Source organism: Rhinoderma darwinii, chromosome 9 (genome assembly GCF_050947455.1).
Source record: "Rhinoderma darwinii isolate aRhiDar2 chromosome 9, aRhiDar2.hap1, whole genome shotgun sequence".
NCBI lineage: Eukaryota > Metazoa > Chordata > Amphibia > Anura > Rhinodermatidae > Rhinoderma > Rhinoderma darwinii.
In genome coordinates, this window is record NC_134695.1 from 94,421,064 (window position 1) to 94,442,143 (window position 21,080).

The 21,080-nt window shown below is 42.7% G+C and overlaps 1 protein-coding gene across 1 annotated transcript; it reads right to left on the reverse strand.

The window, feature by feature from the left end:
• Positions 1-459: 459 nt before the first annotated feature.
• On the reverse strand, positions 460-14,553 carry DPEP1 (dipeptidase 1). Its single transcript, XM_075837128.1, has 10 exons — positions 14,426-14,553; positions 13,197-13,323; positions 12,482-12,614; positions 10,498-10,648; positions 10,203-10,272; positions 5,566-5,742; positions 4,320-4,404; positions 4,004-4,079; positions 1,301-1,436; positions 460-1,063 (listed from the first exon to the last, which is right to left on the reverse strand). Exons 1-10 carry the CDS (start codon positions 14,551-14,553, stop codon positions 887-889), a joined length of 1,260 nt encoding a protein of 419 aa, XP_075693243.1. The 3' UTR covers positions 460-886.
• Positions 14,554-21,080: the final 6,527 nt, after the last annotated feature.

The following is a 21,080-nucleotide window of genomic DNA, read 5'->3' on the forward strand; positions in this document are numbered from 1 at the left end:
TTGGTTGTTCTGTTCACACTTTATTTGTGGCTTCAGTATATAACCCGATTGTCTAACTTAGGGAGGAACTCATCGATGTTAAGGTCAAATGGAAACTTTACATAGACAAGGAGCCCTCATGATATCACGCGGACCGTTGTAGTAAAGAAAGTCGCTTGTGCGTGTGCCCCCCTCCCCCTGCTTATGTTGGAGCAGGTTTGGGCCTTATAACCCTGGTACAAGTTATTCCTCCCATTGTTTTCTAACATTGCGCAGTCTGGAAGACAGAAATACCCAGATGAACTTCTGCAATGTGGGAAGAGCATGGGCCAAACTGAGCCCGGACCCCTACTCCTACCCCATATCAGCAGCAAAAGATTTCTCAAGCGTCCGTATACTTTTCAATGTTCTAATTCAATATCAAACAAATTGCAGAATAAGACACTTTATATAAAAAATATATATTTTATATCATGGGTGACTTTATAACGGTCTTTAAATAATGTGCGCCATTGTTGTTACCTATGCCGGGAGTTGATGATAACCCAATAAGCAGCATAAAGTCACAACCACACAGTGCGGCACATCGTACAAATTGCTGACATTGTGTGCGTGCGGTCCCCATATAGTTCACATTATGTCGGCAGCACACCCCTGTTTACATGGGGAGATGTGCAGCGGACTACAATGATTTTCAGGCCAGCATAAAACATAAAATCAGCCGATGGTCGAGCGTTGCTTGATTGTCGTCGGATCACTGCCCTGTTTACACCAGGCAGTGATTTGGGAACGAGTAGTGCAATAAGCGCGCCGCGCTGCACCCATTGATGGCACTTTTTGCATATGGAAACGTGTGCCCCACTATGTCACTACGGGGCTCTTGAATGTGGATGTTGGCTCTTAGGTTTCACGCAAACAAGGTGTAAAAAAGGCACATGAGAAGAAGAAGCCCTTTGCCAACATGCGGATGGGCACCTGTACCGCTTGGTATATTATAGCCATAGTTGGTGCGACAATCACTCTCGATCTCCTTGTAAGCTATGGGCTCATCCTTGGGCTTTTCTGAACTCATCCTGATACTTGTCTAGGAAAATAAAGAAATGTTATATTCATTATCATCAGAACACAGGGCCATATTTATCAAAACTGTAATAGGAAAAACTGGCCTGTTTGCCTATAGCAACCAATCAGAGAGCATCTTTCATCTCCTAAACTGCTCTGGAAAAATGAAAGCTGTGCTGTGATTGGTTGCTATGGGCAGTTTTCTATTAGACAGCTTTGATAAATGGCTGCCGTCCACTATATCAGTTTAGGGCCTCACCTGCTCCACTTCCTTAAAAACACGAATGAAGTTACCGGCCAGGGCTGCCTCAAGCTCCATCTCTGTCCATCCTCTCTTCAGCAGCTCCGCTACAAGGTCTGGGTACTTTGAGACATCTTCCAGACCCTCTGGTACCCTAATATAGTGAAGAAGGGGCAGATATCGTTAAAGGGCCGGTCCCTACAGAAACTCTAATCAGCTGTTTCTTAGTCTGGGCGACAAGCAATATGGCCGCCATATTAATACACAAATCAATAGATAAACCAGCAAGGATCAAATGCAGTAATACAAATCCAGCACTTTTCAGAAATCTAGGAAAGTTCCTCCTAAGTCGTGGACAAACCCTTTAAATGAGTATTCCCATCTTACGCATTTATGGCGTCCTTTTTGTTACTTGTGCATATTAATAGTGTTAGGGCAAACCTAACAGGGAGTATTGTTAGACAGCTCTGGATTCCTCCAATGGACCCTGGGCTATCTGCCTATACATGGTATGGGCCCAGATCGAGTCACTAGAATTCCCTGTCACGCGATCAATTGGTGTCCCCATTCAGTCTCTCCTATTATATGCCGCAACCACCATTACTCGTGGCATATGAAGGGTTAAATAAAGCAGATCAGCGTTTCTGCTTATCTCCGCTGTTAGAGCAGGGCTGTGCCTGTGTCTTACAGCCATTGCCCCAGTCCTGATTGCACTGGCACAGTAACCGTGCCCGTGAGATTAGCATGACTAGTAAGAAGTTGAGAAATTTTTACTCAAAGCAATTCAAATGAGTCACAAAATTTTGCGATTGCTATTAAATGTTAGTCTCAGAGCAGATTAAAGAAAAGCTTCGCAGGTCAATTTCTGAATATTTTATTCAAATCTCATCCACTTTGCAGAAAATCCGCAGCGTAATAGGGTATGTTCACACTCAGTGTTTTCAGACGTACTTCCGGCATTTTACGCCTCGAATTACGCCTGAAAAAACGCCCCTAATACGCCTACAAACATCTGCCCATTGCTTTCAATGGGAATTACGATGTTCTGTTCCCACAAGCCTTTATTTTACACGTCGCTGTCAAAATACGGCGCGTAAAATGACAGCCTCGTCAAAAGAAGTGCAGGACACTTCTTGGGACGTTTTTGGAGGCGTTTTTCATTGACTCCATTGAAAAACAGCTCCAAGAACGGGCGTAAAAAACGCCGCGAAAAACGCGAGTTGTTAAAAAAACGTTTGAAAATCAGGAGCTGTTTTCGCCTGAAAACAGTTCCGTATTTTCAGACGTTTTTGCGCACTGCGTGTGAACATACCCTAAAGGGTATGTTCACACGAGGTCATTACGTCCGTAATTGACGGACGTATTTCGGCCGGAAGACCCGGACCGAACACAGTGCAGGGAGCCGGGCTCCTAGCGTCATAGTTATGTACGATGCTAGGAGTCCCTGCCTCGCTGCCGGACAACTGTCCCGTACTGTAATCATGTTTTCAGTACGGGACAGTAGTTCCACGGAGAGGCAGGGACTCCTAGCATCGTACATAACTATGACGCTAGGAGCCCGGCTCCCTGCACTGTGTTCGGTCCGGTACTTGCGGCCGAAATACGTCCGTCAATTACGGACGTAATGACCTCGTGTGAACATACCCTAACAGTCGCAGCAATGAAAACCTGCAGTTAATCCGCTAAGTGTGAATATAACCTAAAAGTTAAATTAGGCCTTATCTGAGTAGTTTTAAGTAATTAGGATAAATTATATATTTATTAGGGTCCAGACCTAATAAAGTCAGTGTGTGTGGGCCGTATGTCCGTCATCTAATGCCGGAATGCTGCACCATTTTAATTGATTATTCTGCATCCTGATGTGAAGTGAAACATCAGATACCTGGTCAGATTAATTACAAATTGTTTATAAAGCTTTACAGATGGTCCTTCATAGAGGTCCTTTTACACGGGCGGATTTCCTGGCTGGCAACGATCTACGATAATTAGTCGATCCATTCATGTCAAGCAATGATGGCGAGTATAGGGATGAATGTTTGGTAATACGATTGTTCATCCCTATACATTTGTGTCTTCTTGGCAGCACGTCCCTTGTTGACCCCGGGAGATGTGCTGCCGACAACGATTATTTTTGTTTGGCCGCATAAAAGATCCGTTCAGCCAGCAAACGTTTGTCGCTGATCACTGGCCATGTTACGCAGGCTGATGGTTGAGAATGAGCTTTCGAACGTGTGCTTGTTTGACCGGTCTGCCCATGTGAAAGGGCCTTAAGACTATGACCTGCAAAGTCGTTTTAAGCTCCAATATTCTGTGCCGGTTCAATTTCTTAAAGGCGTTTTTCCAGAATCATAAGTTATCACCTATCCTGTGTATAAGTGATAATTTATGATCGCTGGGAGCCCCACCGATCATGCGAACGGGGGTTCTGAACACCCAGGTCCTCCTCACTGCACCCTCCGCAGCGAGAAGTAGCTTGAATGGAATAAGGTTGAGAGTACACCCGCCGCTCTATTTAATGTCTATGTGAATGACGGAAACAACCCAGAGCTGTTTCCGGCATTTCCATAGACTTCGAATGGAGCAGCAGCGCACATGCTCGACCGCCACTCCATTCAAGCTCCTCCTTACTGCGGCTGAGCAGTTGGAGACCCCAGTTCTCACGATCGGTAGGGGCCTCAGTGGTTAGAAAATGATTACCTATTCCCTCTCACACTTGCTTACCTGGGGACTCCGTCATAATCACCGCCAAATCCAACGGATTCATAACCAGCAATGAGTTTAATGTAATCAAAATGATCTATGGAAAGAGGGAAACGAATGTAAATCAGTATTGATAAAAAAAAAAAAAAAAAAAAATTGGGACGCTTAGAAACTACAAGGACTACATCCAATGTCTCCAAGACAGGTCAGAGGAGATGTAAGTGGAGAGATCCCCTTTAAATTTGCATACTTCTTAGTTCTTGTAACTTTCCTATTGGACAGTAGACATCCTCCGTGGGCCTCCTGTACTATCAGCTGTAAATTAAGCACTACTTACCTGCCACATTGGACAATTTGGCAACTTTGCTGCATGTGACATAGTCATTAAAGAAGTTAACCATCACCAGACCCTTTTTTTCTTTCTGTATTAAAAAAAAAAGAATGTTAAGATCTTTTATGTTATTTGCAATTTCCCTAAAAATCTAATAACATTCACAAATATGCCAGCGCATACAATGGTCACAGCCCCGGCTATGAGACCTCACCCCAGACTGATCCCACATCCGCCTTCCCAGTGGGCTGGGACATGTACTTGATCCCCATTGGGACTTTCCGCTGTCGCTATGGGGGCCCTATGCACTAATAGGTAATTTTACAAAATGGTTATATAAAGCAGAAAACCCAATTAGGCAAACATACAGACTTTGTATATTGGCCATGTTAGATTGTGACGACCCCACATCCGTTTTAGCAAAATGTCAAATTTTTTTTCTTATAGGTTTCACTGTGATAGAGATAATGAGAGTATGTATATATATATACACACACACACGGGGTGGATATGCTGCGTAAAAGCACAGGGAATTCCAAGCTAAAAAGCGTACCAAACTGTGGTGCAGTTTTTTGCCCGGAATGTCCGCTGCTGAAAACTGCTGCATTAGCCATCCTCCTAGCCGGTCGGACTCTTGGGATGACTAATTTCATACTAGGAGACCGCTGCAGCCTGTGATCGGCTTCAATGGCGGTCACACGGGATGAAGCGTCATCCCAGGAGGTCGACTTGATGGAAGAATCACAGACTCCTAGATAAGCATAGTGGTGTTTTTTTTTATTCAGGCTTGAGTTTTTTGCGGCGGAATCGCTGCGAATCCGCTGCAAAAAACGCAACAACTGCTATTTATTGCAGGTTTTACCTCCCAATGAATTCAACCCACAGCAAATATGCAGTGATTACGCAAAAACAATCGACATGCTGCGGAATGAAATTCCGCACCGCAGGTCCATTTATGAGCGGTTTTTCCGCTCAATATTTATGCAGCGTGTGGATGAGATTTGTTCAATCTCATACACTTTGCTGCTACTTTATACTGCGTTTTTTCTGTCCGCAATTCCGGATGGAAAAAACGCAGCAATTCCGCTACGTGTGAACAAGCCCTTAAGGAAAGTATAACATGTTTATTGTACTGCCTGAGTCAAGATAAGCCGTTGTCACACTGACAATAGTAGAGGAAAGACCGCATACAGGGGAGAGGTAATGTCGCTTTTTCCATTCATACAGGACTTTTTCTGCTTTTTCCACTTACCACAATCTTAAGAACGTCGTCTGGCACATTCCTGGCATGATTGCATAGTTTGTAGGCAGATGAGTGACTGAATATGACAGGGGCCTGAGAGACTTCTAGAGCATCTTTCATGGTCTTCAAGGAAACATGGGATAAATCCACAATCATTCCGAGGCGATTCATTTCCAGGACGACATTCTGCGTTAAAAAAACAAACACAAAGTCCAGATGTCAAAATGGTTTGCCAAACGGGCATCGCCCTTCCAGGAAACACACGCAAAAGCACCAGGTTCAAATTATATATTGTAATATCTTGTACATCTGTGCGAATTCATCTGTCCATAGGTCAAGTATGCATAACTTTGACTTATTCAGAAAAGTTAATGTTACAAAATATAAAACAGGAACTGTGCTTATATGCCTCCACCTGGCCCTTTTCTTATTGTAACCCAACCATACTGTCATGAACCAGGAAGCTCAGGATGAACAGCGCTACCCCGCCCAGGTAGGAAACGGCTGCAGTGCATTGAAATTGTGGAAACAGACAAAGTAAATCTATAAGAGGAGATGAATATACATATTCTTCTAAATAAATATATTTTTGTGAAATGCGTCATGTGACACCTATGTATTGTGACGGACGTTACCACTATTGTATACATCATTTTGATGATTTACAGCGGCAGATTTTAACCTGTGTTTCTAGCGATTGTAAGATTACAACTTTTCCTTACAGCACATGGCTGCCATTAGATGTTGAGAGTTGTAGTTTTGCAACAGTTGGAGAGCCGTAAGTTGCTGACCACTGCTCTACAAGGCGAGTCAGAAGTCAGGAATCACCCGAATATTGTAAATAACTTAAGTCAGATTGATCTCACCATTATTATTACTATATGTGAGACTAATGGGTATATTGATGAAGCGAGCCACCCTCCCTATCCATCTAATATTAAACGTCTCAGATATTTTTGAGTGGTTCTTGACTTTTGATTTGCCTTATATGATCATCTAGAAACTCATGGCAAGTTATGAGCAGTCAGGCAGCTGAAAAGGCAAATTTGAGGTTATGGAAGAATTCAGGGTTGGCGGATGTGCAAATATGGCTGAAGTGTGGGAACGAGCGTAGGGCTTCAATGTATCATGTGCCATCCAAACTATGAAACTAATACCTTGTTTGTTCCAGAAACAAAATTACACGTTATTCCAAGCATAATGTCACAATAAATTTGACGTCTTGGAAATGTTGGATATGCATTAAAAAAATTAATAGATTTATGAAACATTGTATGATCCCTGACAGGGACTAGATGATCATGGGAGGCTGGAATGGCAAGCCACAGTTAAAGGGGTTTTCCCCATAATCAATATTTATGACCTATCCACAGGATATCTAAACAGTGGGGTCCGACTGCTGGGACCCCCACTGATCACGAGAATGGGCATACTGTGCCATTCCTGGGAGCCCCTTAGGAATGGAGCGGTAGTGCGCGTGCTCGACCAGGGCTCCATTCATTTCTATTGGGCTGCCGAGCACTTTCTTCCGCAGCCCCATAGAAATTAATGGAGCGATGGCCGAGCACGCGCACTACCGCTCCATTCCTCTGGGGCTCGCAAGAAAGGCAAGGTAAGCCTGTTCCTGTGACCAGCGGTCGGACCCCCGCCGATCACATATTTATCACCTATCCGGTGGATAGGTGATAAAAGGAAAACCCCTTGAAGGCAGGCCCTGTGACTGCTATAGAGTTGACTCCAACCTGTGGCTCTCTGGTTGTTTCGAAACTACAACTCCCAGCATGCCCTGACATGCTGATATTTTGCTCTGGGGCTCTATGACAATGTTCTTCCACATGCAACCAAGACCTCGAAATCCAAAATCTGCATCAAGTTTTGTTATAAGAATTTACAGGGTTTGCAGTAATGAATGAAATAATCTGGTAGACATTACACACCAGTCTGAAGCTTGTTTTGGCTTTGGAATATTAAATGATTCCAAAGAAAACCGAAACATTCAATCCGTAGACTGTAGTTCTGGACTTGCCCATATAAAGAGCTGTTGGGTCTTCAAAGTTGACAGCAGTCTAATGACAGCATTAAAAACAGTCGTCATTCCCGTTATGTTTGAAGAGGCTGAAATCCCATATAATGACACAGATTGGTATTTTAATGTTATATGGACACATGGGAACAAAACTGAATATAAAATTGTTATAAAACCAAGGACATATTAAAGGGGAAACCACGCTACATTATCGTTTGACATTGAAATCTAAGGGCTCAGTCAGATGAGCGCAATCCTCGTCCGTGTGCTGTCCGCTGAAATAACTGACAGCACACAGACCCATTGATTTCAATGGGGCTATTCAGACATGCGTGAGTTTTCACGCAGCAAGTGTTCGTTGCGTGAAACTCACTGCATGTTTTATATTGGCTAGTTTTTGCGCACCTAGTCGCCCTTTGAAGTCTATGGGTGCGTGAAAACCACGGACAGCACACGGACGACATCCATGTGCTGTCCATGTTTCACGTATCAGTTACATAGAAAAGCAGAGAAATAGAAAAAAAAAAGAAGTGCCTGCATGGACATAAAAAAACGCATGCCACAGGAAAAGCACACAGATGCCAATATGCAACGCACACGGACATGAAATGTAGAAAAATGCTGTGTTTTTTACGCGCGCAAATCGGACATGCTCATCTGAACGTAGCCCAAGGAGCACAGGTACGAGATTTTGGTGGACATTTCCAGCCATGGTATTGACCAACTATAACCAGTGTTTGACTGAGGGTACTTGGGCCCACCATGTGCACATCCAATATGAATTTCATTGTAATCTTTGTTATCATTGCACACACAGGACATCTCATCAATGACGTCTAATCTGTAAATCGACTCACAGATACAGACCCTAGGGTCAGGTAATTGGCTCCAATGACAACTCCATATGGAGTTGTCCTCTGCTGGATCTTCGGGGCTCGTTTGTATTAGGGGCCCATTATCATTTCAGAGCCTTGGCCCACTGGTGGATCCTCTGGTAATCTGGTGGGCCAGTACGACCCTGTTCATGACCAAATGGATGATCTAAAAGAGCCGTGGCCCTACAGTTTGTGGAGCAGCGCTCATGAATCCTCCCCAAGAAAACTTTCTGATGTATCAATGTGACATTTCAGAAATTGATTTAGTGGGATTCTACCAACCCTGTTCACACAGAGTTTTTTTTTACGCGGAAACCGCTGCAAAAAACGGCCGAACGGGCCTAGTGCTCCCCAACACCCCGGAGGTGTTGCTTCTTTCCATGCTCCCTGGAGCGATTAAAACATATTCGAAAACTCTGATCAGTTTTCTGTTGATCGCAGCCCGCACAGTGATTCCACGGTTATGGAAATCTAGTAGTGCGCCAACCATCACTGAATGGTTTCAGGAGATTTTATTGCTGCAGAGAATGGAGGAGGCAACACAGGCCCAGCGAGAATGTCCGAGAGCGGGAAGATTGGTATGGCAGAAGTGGCAGGAGTTTTGTGAGTCGGAAGAATATCTCCTCTATGCATAGGCCATATAGGACATAACAGGGGGGGGAGTGTTGGCTTGATCCGCCTTGAGGTTGATAGTGGGAGTCTTGGTCCTCTGATTCTGTTTGCTTGCTTTTTCCTCTATCCGATGTGAAGTACGTACGTGATGGTTCGTAACAAGCTGTGCTACCTGGCCGCCTGCCGTGGTGCCCACTGTCCTGGACGCATTTTCAGTATCGTTGGTAATGTATAGCTCTGTGTCCTCGATGCCCGGGTATCCTGTCCATTGTATTAACTTCGCCTCTGCTGGTACAGAGGTCTGTGTTTCATTATAGAAATGTGTCATATGCATAATACGGCTTGTTTATTTTTTGACGCTCTATGCGTGTTTTTTTTTTGGTTTTTTTGCTCATTCAATATGTAAGATGGATGCGTATGTTTTCTGTATTGCTGTATACTTTTGGCTTGTTATGATTTCTTTGTGTCAAAAAATACCCAAAAATAAAGAATGTTATAAAAAAAAAAACGGCCAAAATTGCCTCCCATTTTTTCAAAAATTGCGGAAAAAACGCGACAAAAAAAGCCTGTGGTGCAAAACCACTTAAAAAAAAACCGGCTGTGATTACTACAGGCAGAATTTTCTGCCTGCAATAAACCTCAGTGTGAACAGGGCCTATTTTCTTAAGAACTTAGACAAGAGTGGAGAAGCCAACTGGTTAAAATGATGACTGGAGTCACAATGAACTTTCTTCCATGTGTTGGATTAGGAAATAAATTGGCTGTATTCAATGACCTGCTTAAATTGCTGGCCAGCACTTTAGAAAAACAAGTTGACTTTTAGGAAAAAAATACTTATTTTTGTGGTTTCAATAATGTTCAACAAAGTATGAAGCTGAATCACTGAAAATAACTAATTTTTTTGGCTAAAAACCTATAAAATGGTTGACAATGGATGAGATGTCCTGTTCCAAGTTAAAGATAGAAGTGCAGCTCTGGAGCTCAAACTGCTACTCCAACTAGAGAAATAGTGGGCAGAGTGACAGAAGGGGAACATTCCTGTTGCATATATGTTTTATCATCTAGCCAGAGAAGCCCTTTAATAAAAATGGCCACATGGAAACCATCAGTAGTTGAACCTCTCTCATTCTTACCCTTCCATATTCAGACAAGCCATTGCTTGTAGCGGGATCTGATCCTGTATCCACCAGCCAGTTATCCACCCTGTTAAGAAACCAATGGTTATAATCTGTAATATAGCACATTTAATAACCGGGAGTCCAGATTTTTCAACGGGGTCCAAGAGCTGCAAGCTCTGATAAGAGGAGTAGCTTGGACCTTCTGGGCCCAAAATCTGTACCAAAGCCCCCCCTCCAACTGGTGTCATTGATAGCACTGCTCTTCTCGTATGTGGCAAAGTGGTCTTTGAATTGCAGTTGCGCTCCTTACCATGGGACATTACAACTGTGTGTTATAGTCATATATCGTACACCGAGATTGTAAAAGGTCCGTAGTACCCCGAAGCTGCTGTCAATGGAGTGTCCACCCTCCACGCCAATCAAACTGGCCACTTTTTTAGTCCGGAAAGCCTCAGCAATCCCTATGTGAGGAATACAACATACAGAAACATTAGCATATCAGAGTGCCAGGGGTGTAACTTAAAGTACCTATGATTTGAAACAGGGCCCCCACCACGTGTGCATTTATTATACTGGTATCCTCTTATGTGTGGCAGAGGGGCTTTAGGCCCCCTCAGGCACCATGGCTCAGGTACGACTGCTATCTCTGCACCCCTTATAGCTATGCCTCTAAAGAGTGCACAGTGCCATGGGTATAACTATAGTAGATACAGTACATAGGTTGAAGTTACATCGGGCCCTGGTGCCTAAAGGTTCAGCAATACTCTACTGCTGAGATAGTACATCTAAGGCTCTATTCATAATCTGTGTAGTGACTTGCGTTTATAATGGCATGACCGATGCTAGCCGAGACAAACGGACCCCAATGGCTTACAATGGAGCCCGTTTGCTTCCACCAAGGTGTCCGTCATTTGGAAGGGGAAAAATAGCGCTGCATGCAACACTATTTTTCCCAACAAATTTGGCATAATCTTTGACGGATGCTCCGAACAGACCCTTTAACGCAGATGTGAATGTAACCCAAGTCTAAGTTCACACTAGCATTAGTATACGTTTACCTCTTTTCCGTCAGAGGAAGAGAGGATCGAAAGATTAAACGGAAAGCGACGGTTACATTAGAATTACCCTTGATTTCAATGGTAATTCTTTTGTTTCAATTGCCTTCAGTTTGTCTCCGTTCGCTAGGTTTCCATTTGTTTTTTCCACGGAAACAAAAGCTCTGCAGGCTGCACTTTTGCATCCGTTAAAAGAAAAAAACGGAAACCTAGGGAACGGAGACAAACGGAAAGCAACTGAAACAAAAGAATTACCATTGAAATCAATGGTAATTCTAACGGAACCGGTACGATTTCCGTTTAATCTTTCGATCCTCTCTTCCCCTGACGGAAACATATACTAACATAGTCTACTGCGCTATTCATTCCGTCAAAACGATGAAACCCATACACAACAGAGACAAACGGAAACCATTTGCACCTGTATCCGTCACCATTAAAATCAATGGTGATGCAAACGGAAACCTATGTTTTACGTTTGTTTCAGTCAGGGTTCCATTTTGACGGAAAGCTCAGACGGAACATCAGAATAGAGCCCTGACGCAGACCGTGAACGAAGCCTTATTAATGACCTTGTGGATGGGATTGATAGTGAGGTTTAATTTTTTTTTGCTGATGATACAAAACTTTGTAGGATTCTTTAAACTCAGTTTGATTGTAAAACTTTACAGAAAGACCGAGATAGGTTGGCAGCATGGGCAAAAACAGGGTAGATGAATGTTGATAAATGTAAAGTAATGCATCTAGCCCCAGTAATAGTATTAATGCATATACATTAAATGGAATCAAACTAGGGTTAACACAATTTACATGTATAAGTATATGTGTGGTCAATACAAAGAACTGACACATTTTTATTTTCAAGGACTTTACAAAAGGACCAGAGGACATCCATTGAATGTGGAAGAAAGGCGTTTCAGACATGTATAGGAAAGGGTTCTTTGCAGTTAGAGTAGTCAAGCTATGAACGCCCTACCCTAAGAGGGATTACTGACAGATACTATGTTAGAATTTAGGAAAGGACGAGATGTTTATCTAATAGTGAATGGCATAGAGGGTTATAAGGAATCTAACAATAAATGACGTGTAACGGATTGAGAGGGGATGAACTTCATGGGTCTGTGTCTGTTTTCAACCTATGTAACTATATGTTCTATATATTGTATGTTGCTATATAAAAACATATACAAGATCCCCGTCTGGTGACACCCATTCAATCCACCACCCATGTGCCCTTACCGTCAGCGCTGTTCACACACAGGAAGTCATTTGGATATCTTTCACACATTTGGTGGATGACGTCTATCTGCTCCAAGGTCCTTTTTACAGCATCTTTACCTTGAGTATCACATGGGACATAGGCTGCCCAGAACTATGTAAAAATAATACATAGGGTGAGGATGAATATGGCAAATGTATATAATTTTTAACCTGTTTTAAGTATAAAAGTCACTACCTTTAGCTAATCTATTTTCTTCACTATTGGTTGCTTTTTAAGTGAGCTCTATTAGAGTGGAGGTATGATAAGTAACTGAAATGTCTAAACAGTATATAAGGTACTCTAAAATCGTTCAGTCTCATCATTGGCTTATGCTGCTATTCTGTCTCTCCTCCATGCTTTATACTGCAGCTTGATTGTTAAGGTTGGAAGCGGTGTAAAAACACAGGCTCATTGCAAACTTTGGAAACATTGTGCTAGTGAAGTGACAGACTGAATATAAGAAGCTCAATCACTAGGTGCTAGGCCGGACGCTTGCAAAGAATAACAAGAATTTTGATAATAAGATTTTGCCGCTCATGTACAAGAATGTAGGTTTTATAGATGACTTATTAACATAATAAAATAATTCTCACATTTGAAAAAATAATAATAATCTTTTTTTCCTTTAGAAAATGTCAATGTTTTGCCTCTCGTGCGAAGTTGGTAGCTTTCTTGGGGTCTCTACTCACTTACCTGTCCCCCCACTCTTCCTTCTCGGAGTTTAGGGATATTGGTGTGGGTAGTATTCAGAGTAACAAGATCGACTTTATTCATCTGGTTATTGAATCCACTCAGTAGCTGCCAAGGCAGGTCATTGTGTCTGTGGAGAACATAGAGGTTATTATTATTACTGAGGGGTTCCCACTAAACAATACGTTGCATCCCTTGCGGTGAAGTGACGCTTCTTGACTAACAATTATTTAATCGCCACAAGAGCCGAACATTAAGTATTACGGACTAGTAAAGCTCCTGTTTAGTCGCTCTCTCTCTTTCTAGGCGTATGTTACATATACTGTAGCTTTAAGGGTTTTTCCCACTTTGGACAGTCCCTATTTGTCAGAAAGCTCCGATGATCACAGGGTGTCTCATTGCTACCACCTCCAATGATCGGCTGTAATCATTCGAAAAACTCAGCAGCAAGAGTTCAATTTCCCTGCAGCACCACGAGAGGAGAAATAAAGCATTACATAGTTATCATTAACATCAATGGGCTGCCCACTTATCACATGGACTTGCAGGGTCCTCCTGAGTGAGTGAAGTTCTTTGCAGTTGTTTTCAACTCTGACTAATAGATGACGGTCCTGAATGGGAGGAGGGTGGGTTTCTAAACCAGATGGCCCTTTATGTAATAAGATCCTCTCCATGTAGCTTATAAAACTCTCAACTACATATAAAGCCCAATTCTCTATGTAGGCAGATGCCAAGGCCTAGTGGGCTTGGGGGGGCATGGTGATCTAGATGTCTTTGGTAAACTGAGGGTGGGCAACCCAAGGACCAACATACAACTAAAACCGGCCCTGCACAGAGGTGTAGCTCCAATGGAAAATCTACCCCAGGGCCCTCCCAACCACTATTGATCATAGGATGGCTGTCCTATTAGATGGTATAGGGTACAGGTGTGATTGCAGCCACCGGTAATCCTCATTTATAAGACATTACTTGCCATCAGGTCTTTGACCATACCATCCTTGGGCTCAGGCTCATAGTGCTCTACATAAGTGCAGATACGGGTATGGTGCATGAGCCTATAGATGGTGCAGTGACATGACCACACGTCCTGTGACATCATATGGAGTCATTTTCAACCTTACAAACTATGTTACTATCTTATAATAATGCAATCTCTATCGGTGATCCAATTCTTCAAGGCACTCAAGTATCACACAACTATAACTGCATCCATTTTACAGGGCAACACTTACCCATCAATGACAGGGACGTTCTCCATTATCCTCAGGGCTTCGGTCCTGTTTGAGTTGACCACCTCCACAAGCTCACAGACCAGTAGAGTCAATAACCCCAGCAGTGCCATAGTGTATTTGGTGCCCATAGTAGCTTTTCAGGTGATTTCTTGGATATAGGTCCTCAATTCCTCAGTGCAAAAGTTGATGGTTCTTATGTAACGTCTTGTTCGCCCATATACCTGGTAAATTATTAGAGGATGGAGTCTTTTATATACTGTATACAGAGAGAAATTAATAAGTAACAGAGAATGAGAGGCTACGAGCGCATGATACATTTGTTAATTATCGTATTGAATTATATACTGTATGATTGTAAGCTCTTCTGCACTCCTCTTATTTAATTTGTTCGTTTTGTCACTATGTAATTATCATTTTGTCTGTACGTGTTCCTTCTGAGTTGCAAAGTGCATCGGAATATGTTGGCGCTATATAAATAAGGATTATTGTTATTTGTATTGCACAACAAGGAGGCGGGCACCGCTAATCAAAGAATAAAACCCTGGGTGCTAGGTGCCACACACACTATAAATGAGTGCAAACAAAAGCAAAAAACAAAACACAGGACTGTGTATAAAACTGCACCTGCACTCCAACAATCCTACAAATATAACTACTGTATGTAACGTCTGATGTTATATTGCTATTTTTCATATTCTTAATGGGGGTTCACATTATTTTGTGAATTGGAGTCCATAGGGGGTTTCAGCATAAGGCCCTGTTCACACCTGCGTCGGTGTGTTCCGTTGTTCTGCTCCGTCAGAAGAGCAGAACAAGAGAATGACCGAAGCAACGGTTCCATTGCTTAACGCACACAACCGAGGGAACCTATTGACTTTCGTGGGATCGGTCGGCTTTTCGTCGGGGTGTACGTGATTTCACTGGAAACAAAAGCGCAGCATGCGGTAATCCCTGCCGGATCTGTGACGGAAGCCCCTAAAACATAGGTGAACAGGGCCTAGGCGATCCCATAAGGGTGGTTTGTATATATTTTTTTAAAAAGATTTTAGCTTTGTTGTCCGTGCGTGTAATTAAAAGCCTGTTCACACCTGTGTCAGTGTTTCCATTGTTCTGCTCCATCAGAGGGGCAGAACCAAGAAAATACTGGAATCGCTGGTTCCGTTGTATGATTCACACTATCGGCGCCCGGTGGAACCCATTGATTTTACTGAGTTCTGTCGGGTTTTCATTCTGGTGTCTGTGGTTTTGTCGTTAACAGTAGTGCAGAATTCCATTGTTTCTGGTATTTTCGCCGGATCGGTGATGGAGGCCTCAAATGTAGGCTCCAACGCAGGTGTGAACAGGCCCTATCTAATAGATCTCTAAATAAAGTATATATCTTTTGTACGATAGTTGGAGTGCAGGTGCAGTTTTAGACACAGTCTTGTTCTTTTTTTGTCTGCATTATGATTATTATTCTATACCAAAGTCTTCAGGACATGAATTCATTCTAAAAGATGTAACCAGTACAGCGGAGTCTGAAGATTGCTCAATAGGGATATACTGGTATCGCTGGGGCAATAGGGGTGGTCACAGGGCATGTGGCTTTTCAGATTGGTCCCATTCTCACTTGCGGTGGTCAATGTATGCACGATTATTCCGGGTATTACCAGCAAAATCGTGCGGCCATTCACCAACACATGTGTGTGTGTTTTGGCCTGAGCAGAGAGCTACCTCAAAGAGTGGCATTCCCCCGGCGGAATAGACGGCCAAGCTGCAGTACTGTAGCTCTGCTCCTATTCAAGTGAGTAGGAGCAGAGCCGCAGTTCTTCAGAACGGCCATTATGCAGTAGTCTGAGCTATCTGCTTCCAGCTCCGACTACTGAATAAGCTTCACATCTGGTGCTCGGAGACAGTTTTAGCAGCTGCTCGGTGCGGGGTCCGGGTGCCGGACCCGCACCGATCATATACTGATGACCTATTCTGTGGATAGGACATCAGTGGTGCGTTCGTGGACAACCCCTTTAAGTAGTTTAGTAGTAGTCCTACAGCTTGTAACCCATCTCAGCTCTGCGGTTCCGTTGGCTTTCCGTCCAGGTGTCTGTGGTTTTACCGGAAACAGTAGCGCAGTGTGCTGCGCCATTGTTTCTGGTGATTTCTGCCAGATCTGCGACGGAGTCTCCAACGCAGATGTAAACAGGGCCTAATCTAAAGCAATATCACAATAAAGATTCTCTGGCCAATGACAGATGATCGAAGAAATTTTTTAGCTGTATAGTAAAGGCAAAACCCTTAGGATAGGGGTTCCTGAGTCTACACCATGGGTCAGGAGCTTCTACATGTACTTGTGGATAGAGCTACAATATGCTCTGAAGAATGGCAGGAGAGCAGGCCACGTATGAGCGGTGGGACAGCTTAGATTTTTGGCAATAACACTAGATTTGGGCAGGAGAATGCACATGGTGGTCAACTAAACGTTGCAGATACAACATATACAAATGATACTAGGCTCTTGGTACCTTCTATTACTACTGCAATGTATTTCACACAAAAAATGACAACTTTCATAAGCTTTCTCTTGAGAATGGGTTAAAGTGCAAACCTTATAACCTTATTGGCTCCTTGGGCCACCAATTTCTTGAGAACACAACCTTAATGGCAGGCTTTTATTGTAAATCTAATCCCATTTATTGGGGTTATTAAACCATTTAAGTACAAGGGTTAAAACATAGACACAAAGAATGTAATGACAGATAAGAACTGGTTGACCCAACACTGCTCTTCCGATGTATGACCTTAGACCTCAAACTGATAACTTTCACCTTCTTTTCCTTAGATAAGATATATGAGCCAGTGATAAAGAAGTACGTGGATATTTTAAAAATTAAGAAAATGAGGACAGTCAAATTTCGGAACGGTGTCATCATAAAGGACTTTGGCACCATGTAAGGTATCCATTCAAAGTAAAATATGGTACCATTATGTAAACATGGTAGTGGGGAACACTGGTGTTTGATCGGGTCTACGTGACTACTTCTGGGCAAACTGCAGCCACTTTAATTCTGAGCCTCAGGCCATTTTTAGGTTTATGTGGGCTAGAAATATGATTATTTTAAAGCTGGCCATACACAGATAAAATTTGTCCGAACACGCCAATATCAGCAGGAACGGCCAAAGATCTCATGTACTGTATATAGGGGCCTCCCAACAGCAGACATTGGCAGAAAGAAGGATCGGGCGTGTTGGATTTCAATATGCCTGACCCTTTGGTCTTGTTGGAGATAAGCTGCTGCCAGACACCTCTCTTACTCACCTCTCCCTATTGAAGACGCATGCACGGTCAGCCAAGACGAGCATGCATGTGTATGAAGGAGTCAGGAGGAAAAGCTATCTAAAGTGTATGGTCAGCTTTAGGGTTAGTTCCGATATGCTATGGCATGAAGCAGTGCCACTGCCACTTTGGAGCAAACCAATCCAAAACCATCAAATATACAACTCAGCTCTCTACTCACTGAAATATCTCAACAAGGAGAGCGGTAAAAAACTATCAATCAATCCAAAACCATGTTGTCATAAAGTACAAGATATCCTAAAAAGGTTCCATTTACTACAATGTATATCACAATACAAAAACCATAAACAAAATAATATGTGGGAATGTACCCGAGGTGGTAAAGAAAATACTCACACTTTCACAGTCCTTCATAGACTTGGCTTGGGCACTTTGTAAATATCTATGGAATCCCGGGGTATATAGGAGCTGGAGTCCTTGGTGTTGTCTTTAGGATCATGAATGTCTTGTTCTTTCTTCATTGTTGATTTATTAATCAACTGACTGCCTTAGGGAAACAATTGCAAGGTATATTGGCCAATCATGAAAGACCCAGAAAACTATGATCCAATTAAACCAAAAGAGGGCAGGTGACTTATGCTAAGCCAATCTCGTCTGATCCGTTGCTTTCTCCACGTCCATTGTAGGTGATACAACGTCTGCACCTGCTGATCAGTCAATCAAAGACTCAACATATTCACAAGGAAATTAAGAGGGAATTGTGAAATGTCTTCATTGTGTTCCAAATTTGAAAAAAACTTGGGAGGAGATTGTTAACCCTTTCCAGAACAAGACGCCTTAACGACTTGTATTTCCCTGTTACATTTTGAAGAACAAGAGTTCTATAATTTTTTGATCTAGTTCTGAGAAATATTGTGTATTTTTAGCTTTCTGGTGCTCGGGAAATACAACAATTGGAATATGGTAACTGACATTGTCTGTACAGTAGAATGGAATAGGGGCATAGAATAGGGCACATTGGAGACGCTCTGGCACATGCAGGTTCATACTTTACTATCGTCAGGATCTGTAACGATAAATGGAACAATTAAAATATAGAAAGTGGAGAATTCACAATTATTATATCCATGAAGAACATTATAACCATATTGACATAAATTATTATTAGGAATCGAATTGGCTAATTGGGCATGTCCAAATGGATTGGTCTCTTGTATAGAAATGTATTTGCTGAACACTCAAGTTCATCTGTCACCAGATCAAATGAGGCCCCTTCCCCCGGGCTGGGCATAGTGACACAATACTAGCTGTGCTGTAATTGTTGGCCATCAAATTCCATCAACAGCTTCAGTTGGGGGGCCATTATCTCCTTGCGGTGGAAAGGAGGCCGTTATCTCAGCTTCTATCGTGAGATCACAATGTGCAGGGTACGGGAGAAGCTGTATGTGAAAGTGATTAAAGTGTAGCTAAACGTTTGTCAAACGTCATAGTGACATGTCAGAAGTTTGAATTGGTGGGGGCCCGAGCACTGAGACCTCAACCAATCGCTAGAATGAAGCAGTTGAAGCGGTCGTGTGAGCGCTCAGCCGCTTCGTGTGTGTTCGGCTTTTTCCGGAAAGCTCATGTATCGGAGTACGGGCGCATAGACTTCCTATTGAGTCCGTACACCGACACATTTATTTCCGGAAAAAAACGAACAAAAACGAAGCAGCTGAGAGCTCACACAACCACTTCGCAAGCACTTCAGCTGCTTCGTTCTAGTGATTGGTGGGGGTCTCAGTGCTCGGACCCCCACCAATTCAAACTTCTGACATGTTACTATGACATGTCAGAAGTTTGTTGAACGTTTAGCTACACTTTAAAGTATGTTTATGTAGTTCCATTTTGTGTAGCATACATCTTGTATATCTGGCATCCATCTTGTAGCCTAAAGAATCCTTTTTGTGATTAAGAAGTCATGTTGCTTTAAGCGAATATATATCCATGCCAGCATTGTCCGAAACAATGATATGTTTTTGTTACTGAGCTGCATGTTTAGTCTTTGTTATGGAGAATATAGATAAATATTTACACGTTTTATTATGAGAAAGCTTTAGGATAAGGCTTCGTTCACATCTGCGTTGGGGTCCCGTTCTGACGTTCCGTCTGAGCTTTCCGTCAGAACGGGACCCTGAACAGACACAAACGTAAACCAGAGGTTTCCGTTTCCATCACCATTGATTTCAATGGTGACGGATCCGGTGCCCATGGTTTCCATTTGTCTCGGTTGTGCACCGGATCCGTAGTTTTGCCAGAAGCAATAGCATAGTCTACGCTATTGCTTCTGGCAAAATGACGGGTCCGGTGCACAACAGAGTTAAACGGAAACCACGGGCACCGGATCCGTCACCATTGAAATCAATGGTGATGGAAACGGAAACCTCTGGTTTCTGATTGTGTCAGTTTGCGCCTGTTCACGGTCCCGTTCTGACGGAAAGCTCCAGCGGAACGTCAGAACAGGACCCTAACGCAGATGTGAACGAAGTCTTAGTTCCGATATGCCACTGCCACTTTGGAGCAAACCGTTGCAAAACCATGTTTTCATAAACTACAAGATGTCCTAAAAAGGTTCCATTTACTACAATGTATATCACAATACAAAAACCATAAACAAAATAATATGTGTGAATGTATCCGAGGTGGTAAAGCAAATGCTCACACTTTCACAGTCCTTCATAGACTTGGCTTGGGCACTTTGTAAATATCTATGGAATCCCGGGGTATAAAGGAGTCCTTGGTGTTCTCTTTAGGTTCTCCAATGTCTTGTTCTTTCTTCATTGTTGATTTATTAATCAACTGACTGCCTTAGGGAAACAATTGCAAGGTATATTGGCCAATCATGAAAGACCCAGAAAACTATGATCCAATTAAACCAAGAGGGCATCTGGATAAGTTTCCTGGATAAGTGTCAGTTGATACACTCATCTAAAACTTTAGTCTAATATCTTTTGGCCACAATTGCGGGAGATTAATCACCTGTTAGCGCTCACTAAGAGGTCTAGCATTGAATCAGTGAAGTTTAAAAAAAAACGCAGTAAAATGCTTATTCTTACTCAAACCCTTTTCACTCATGTATTGCAGGCTGGAATTAGCAGGCATGACGTCACATCTTCTAGACGCAGGAAATGTATCCAGAGTAATATGAAATGATCCAGGGGTATGTTAAAAATAACTAAATTTGTGATGAAGGATTGCAGATGCGTACGTCTATCTGAGAAGTACGAGTTGTGAGAAGTATCTCATAGAAGTACGAGTTGTGAGAAGTGCGTGAATGACCCCCCCCCCCTCGGAATGCAGTTTTGATTGTATGGAGTGGATGATTGAGATGAATTTTAGCTTACATGT

Bases quoted from the DNA above. Each gene is read 5' to 3' on its own strand.
- DPEP1 (XM_075837128.1), bottom strand. From the start codon at position 14,553: ATGGGCACCAAATACACTATGGCACTGCTGGGGTTATTGACTCTACTG. The intron at 10,273-10,497 runs GTAAGGAGCGCA...GTTTCTTAACAG, and splicing joins CACAGTTGTAATGTCCCATG to GGTGGATAACTGGCTGGTGG. The intron at 5,743-10,202 runs GTAAGAATGAGA...TTTTTAACGCAG, and splicing joins GCTTGTCTGAATATGGAAGG to AATGTCGTCCTGGAAATGAA.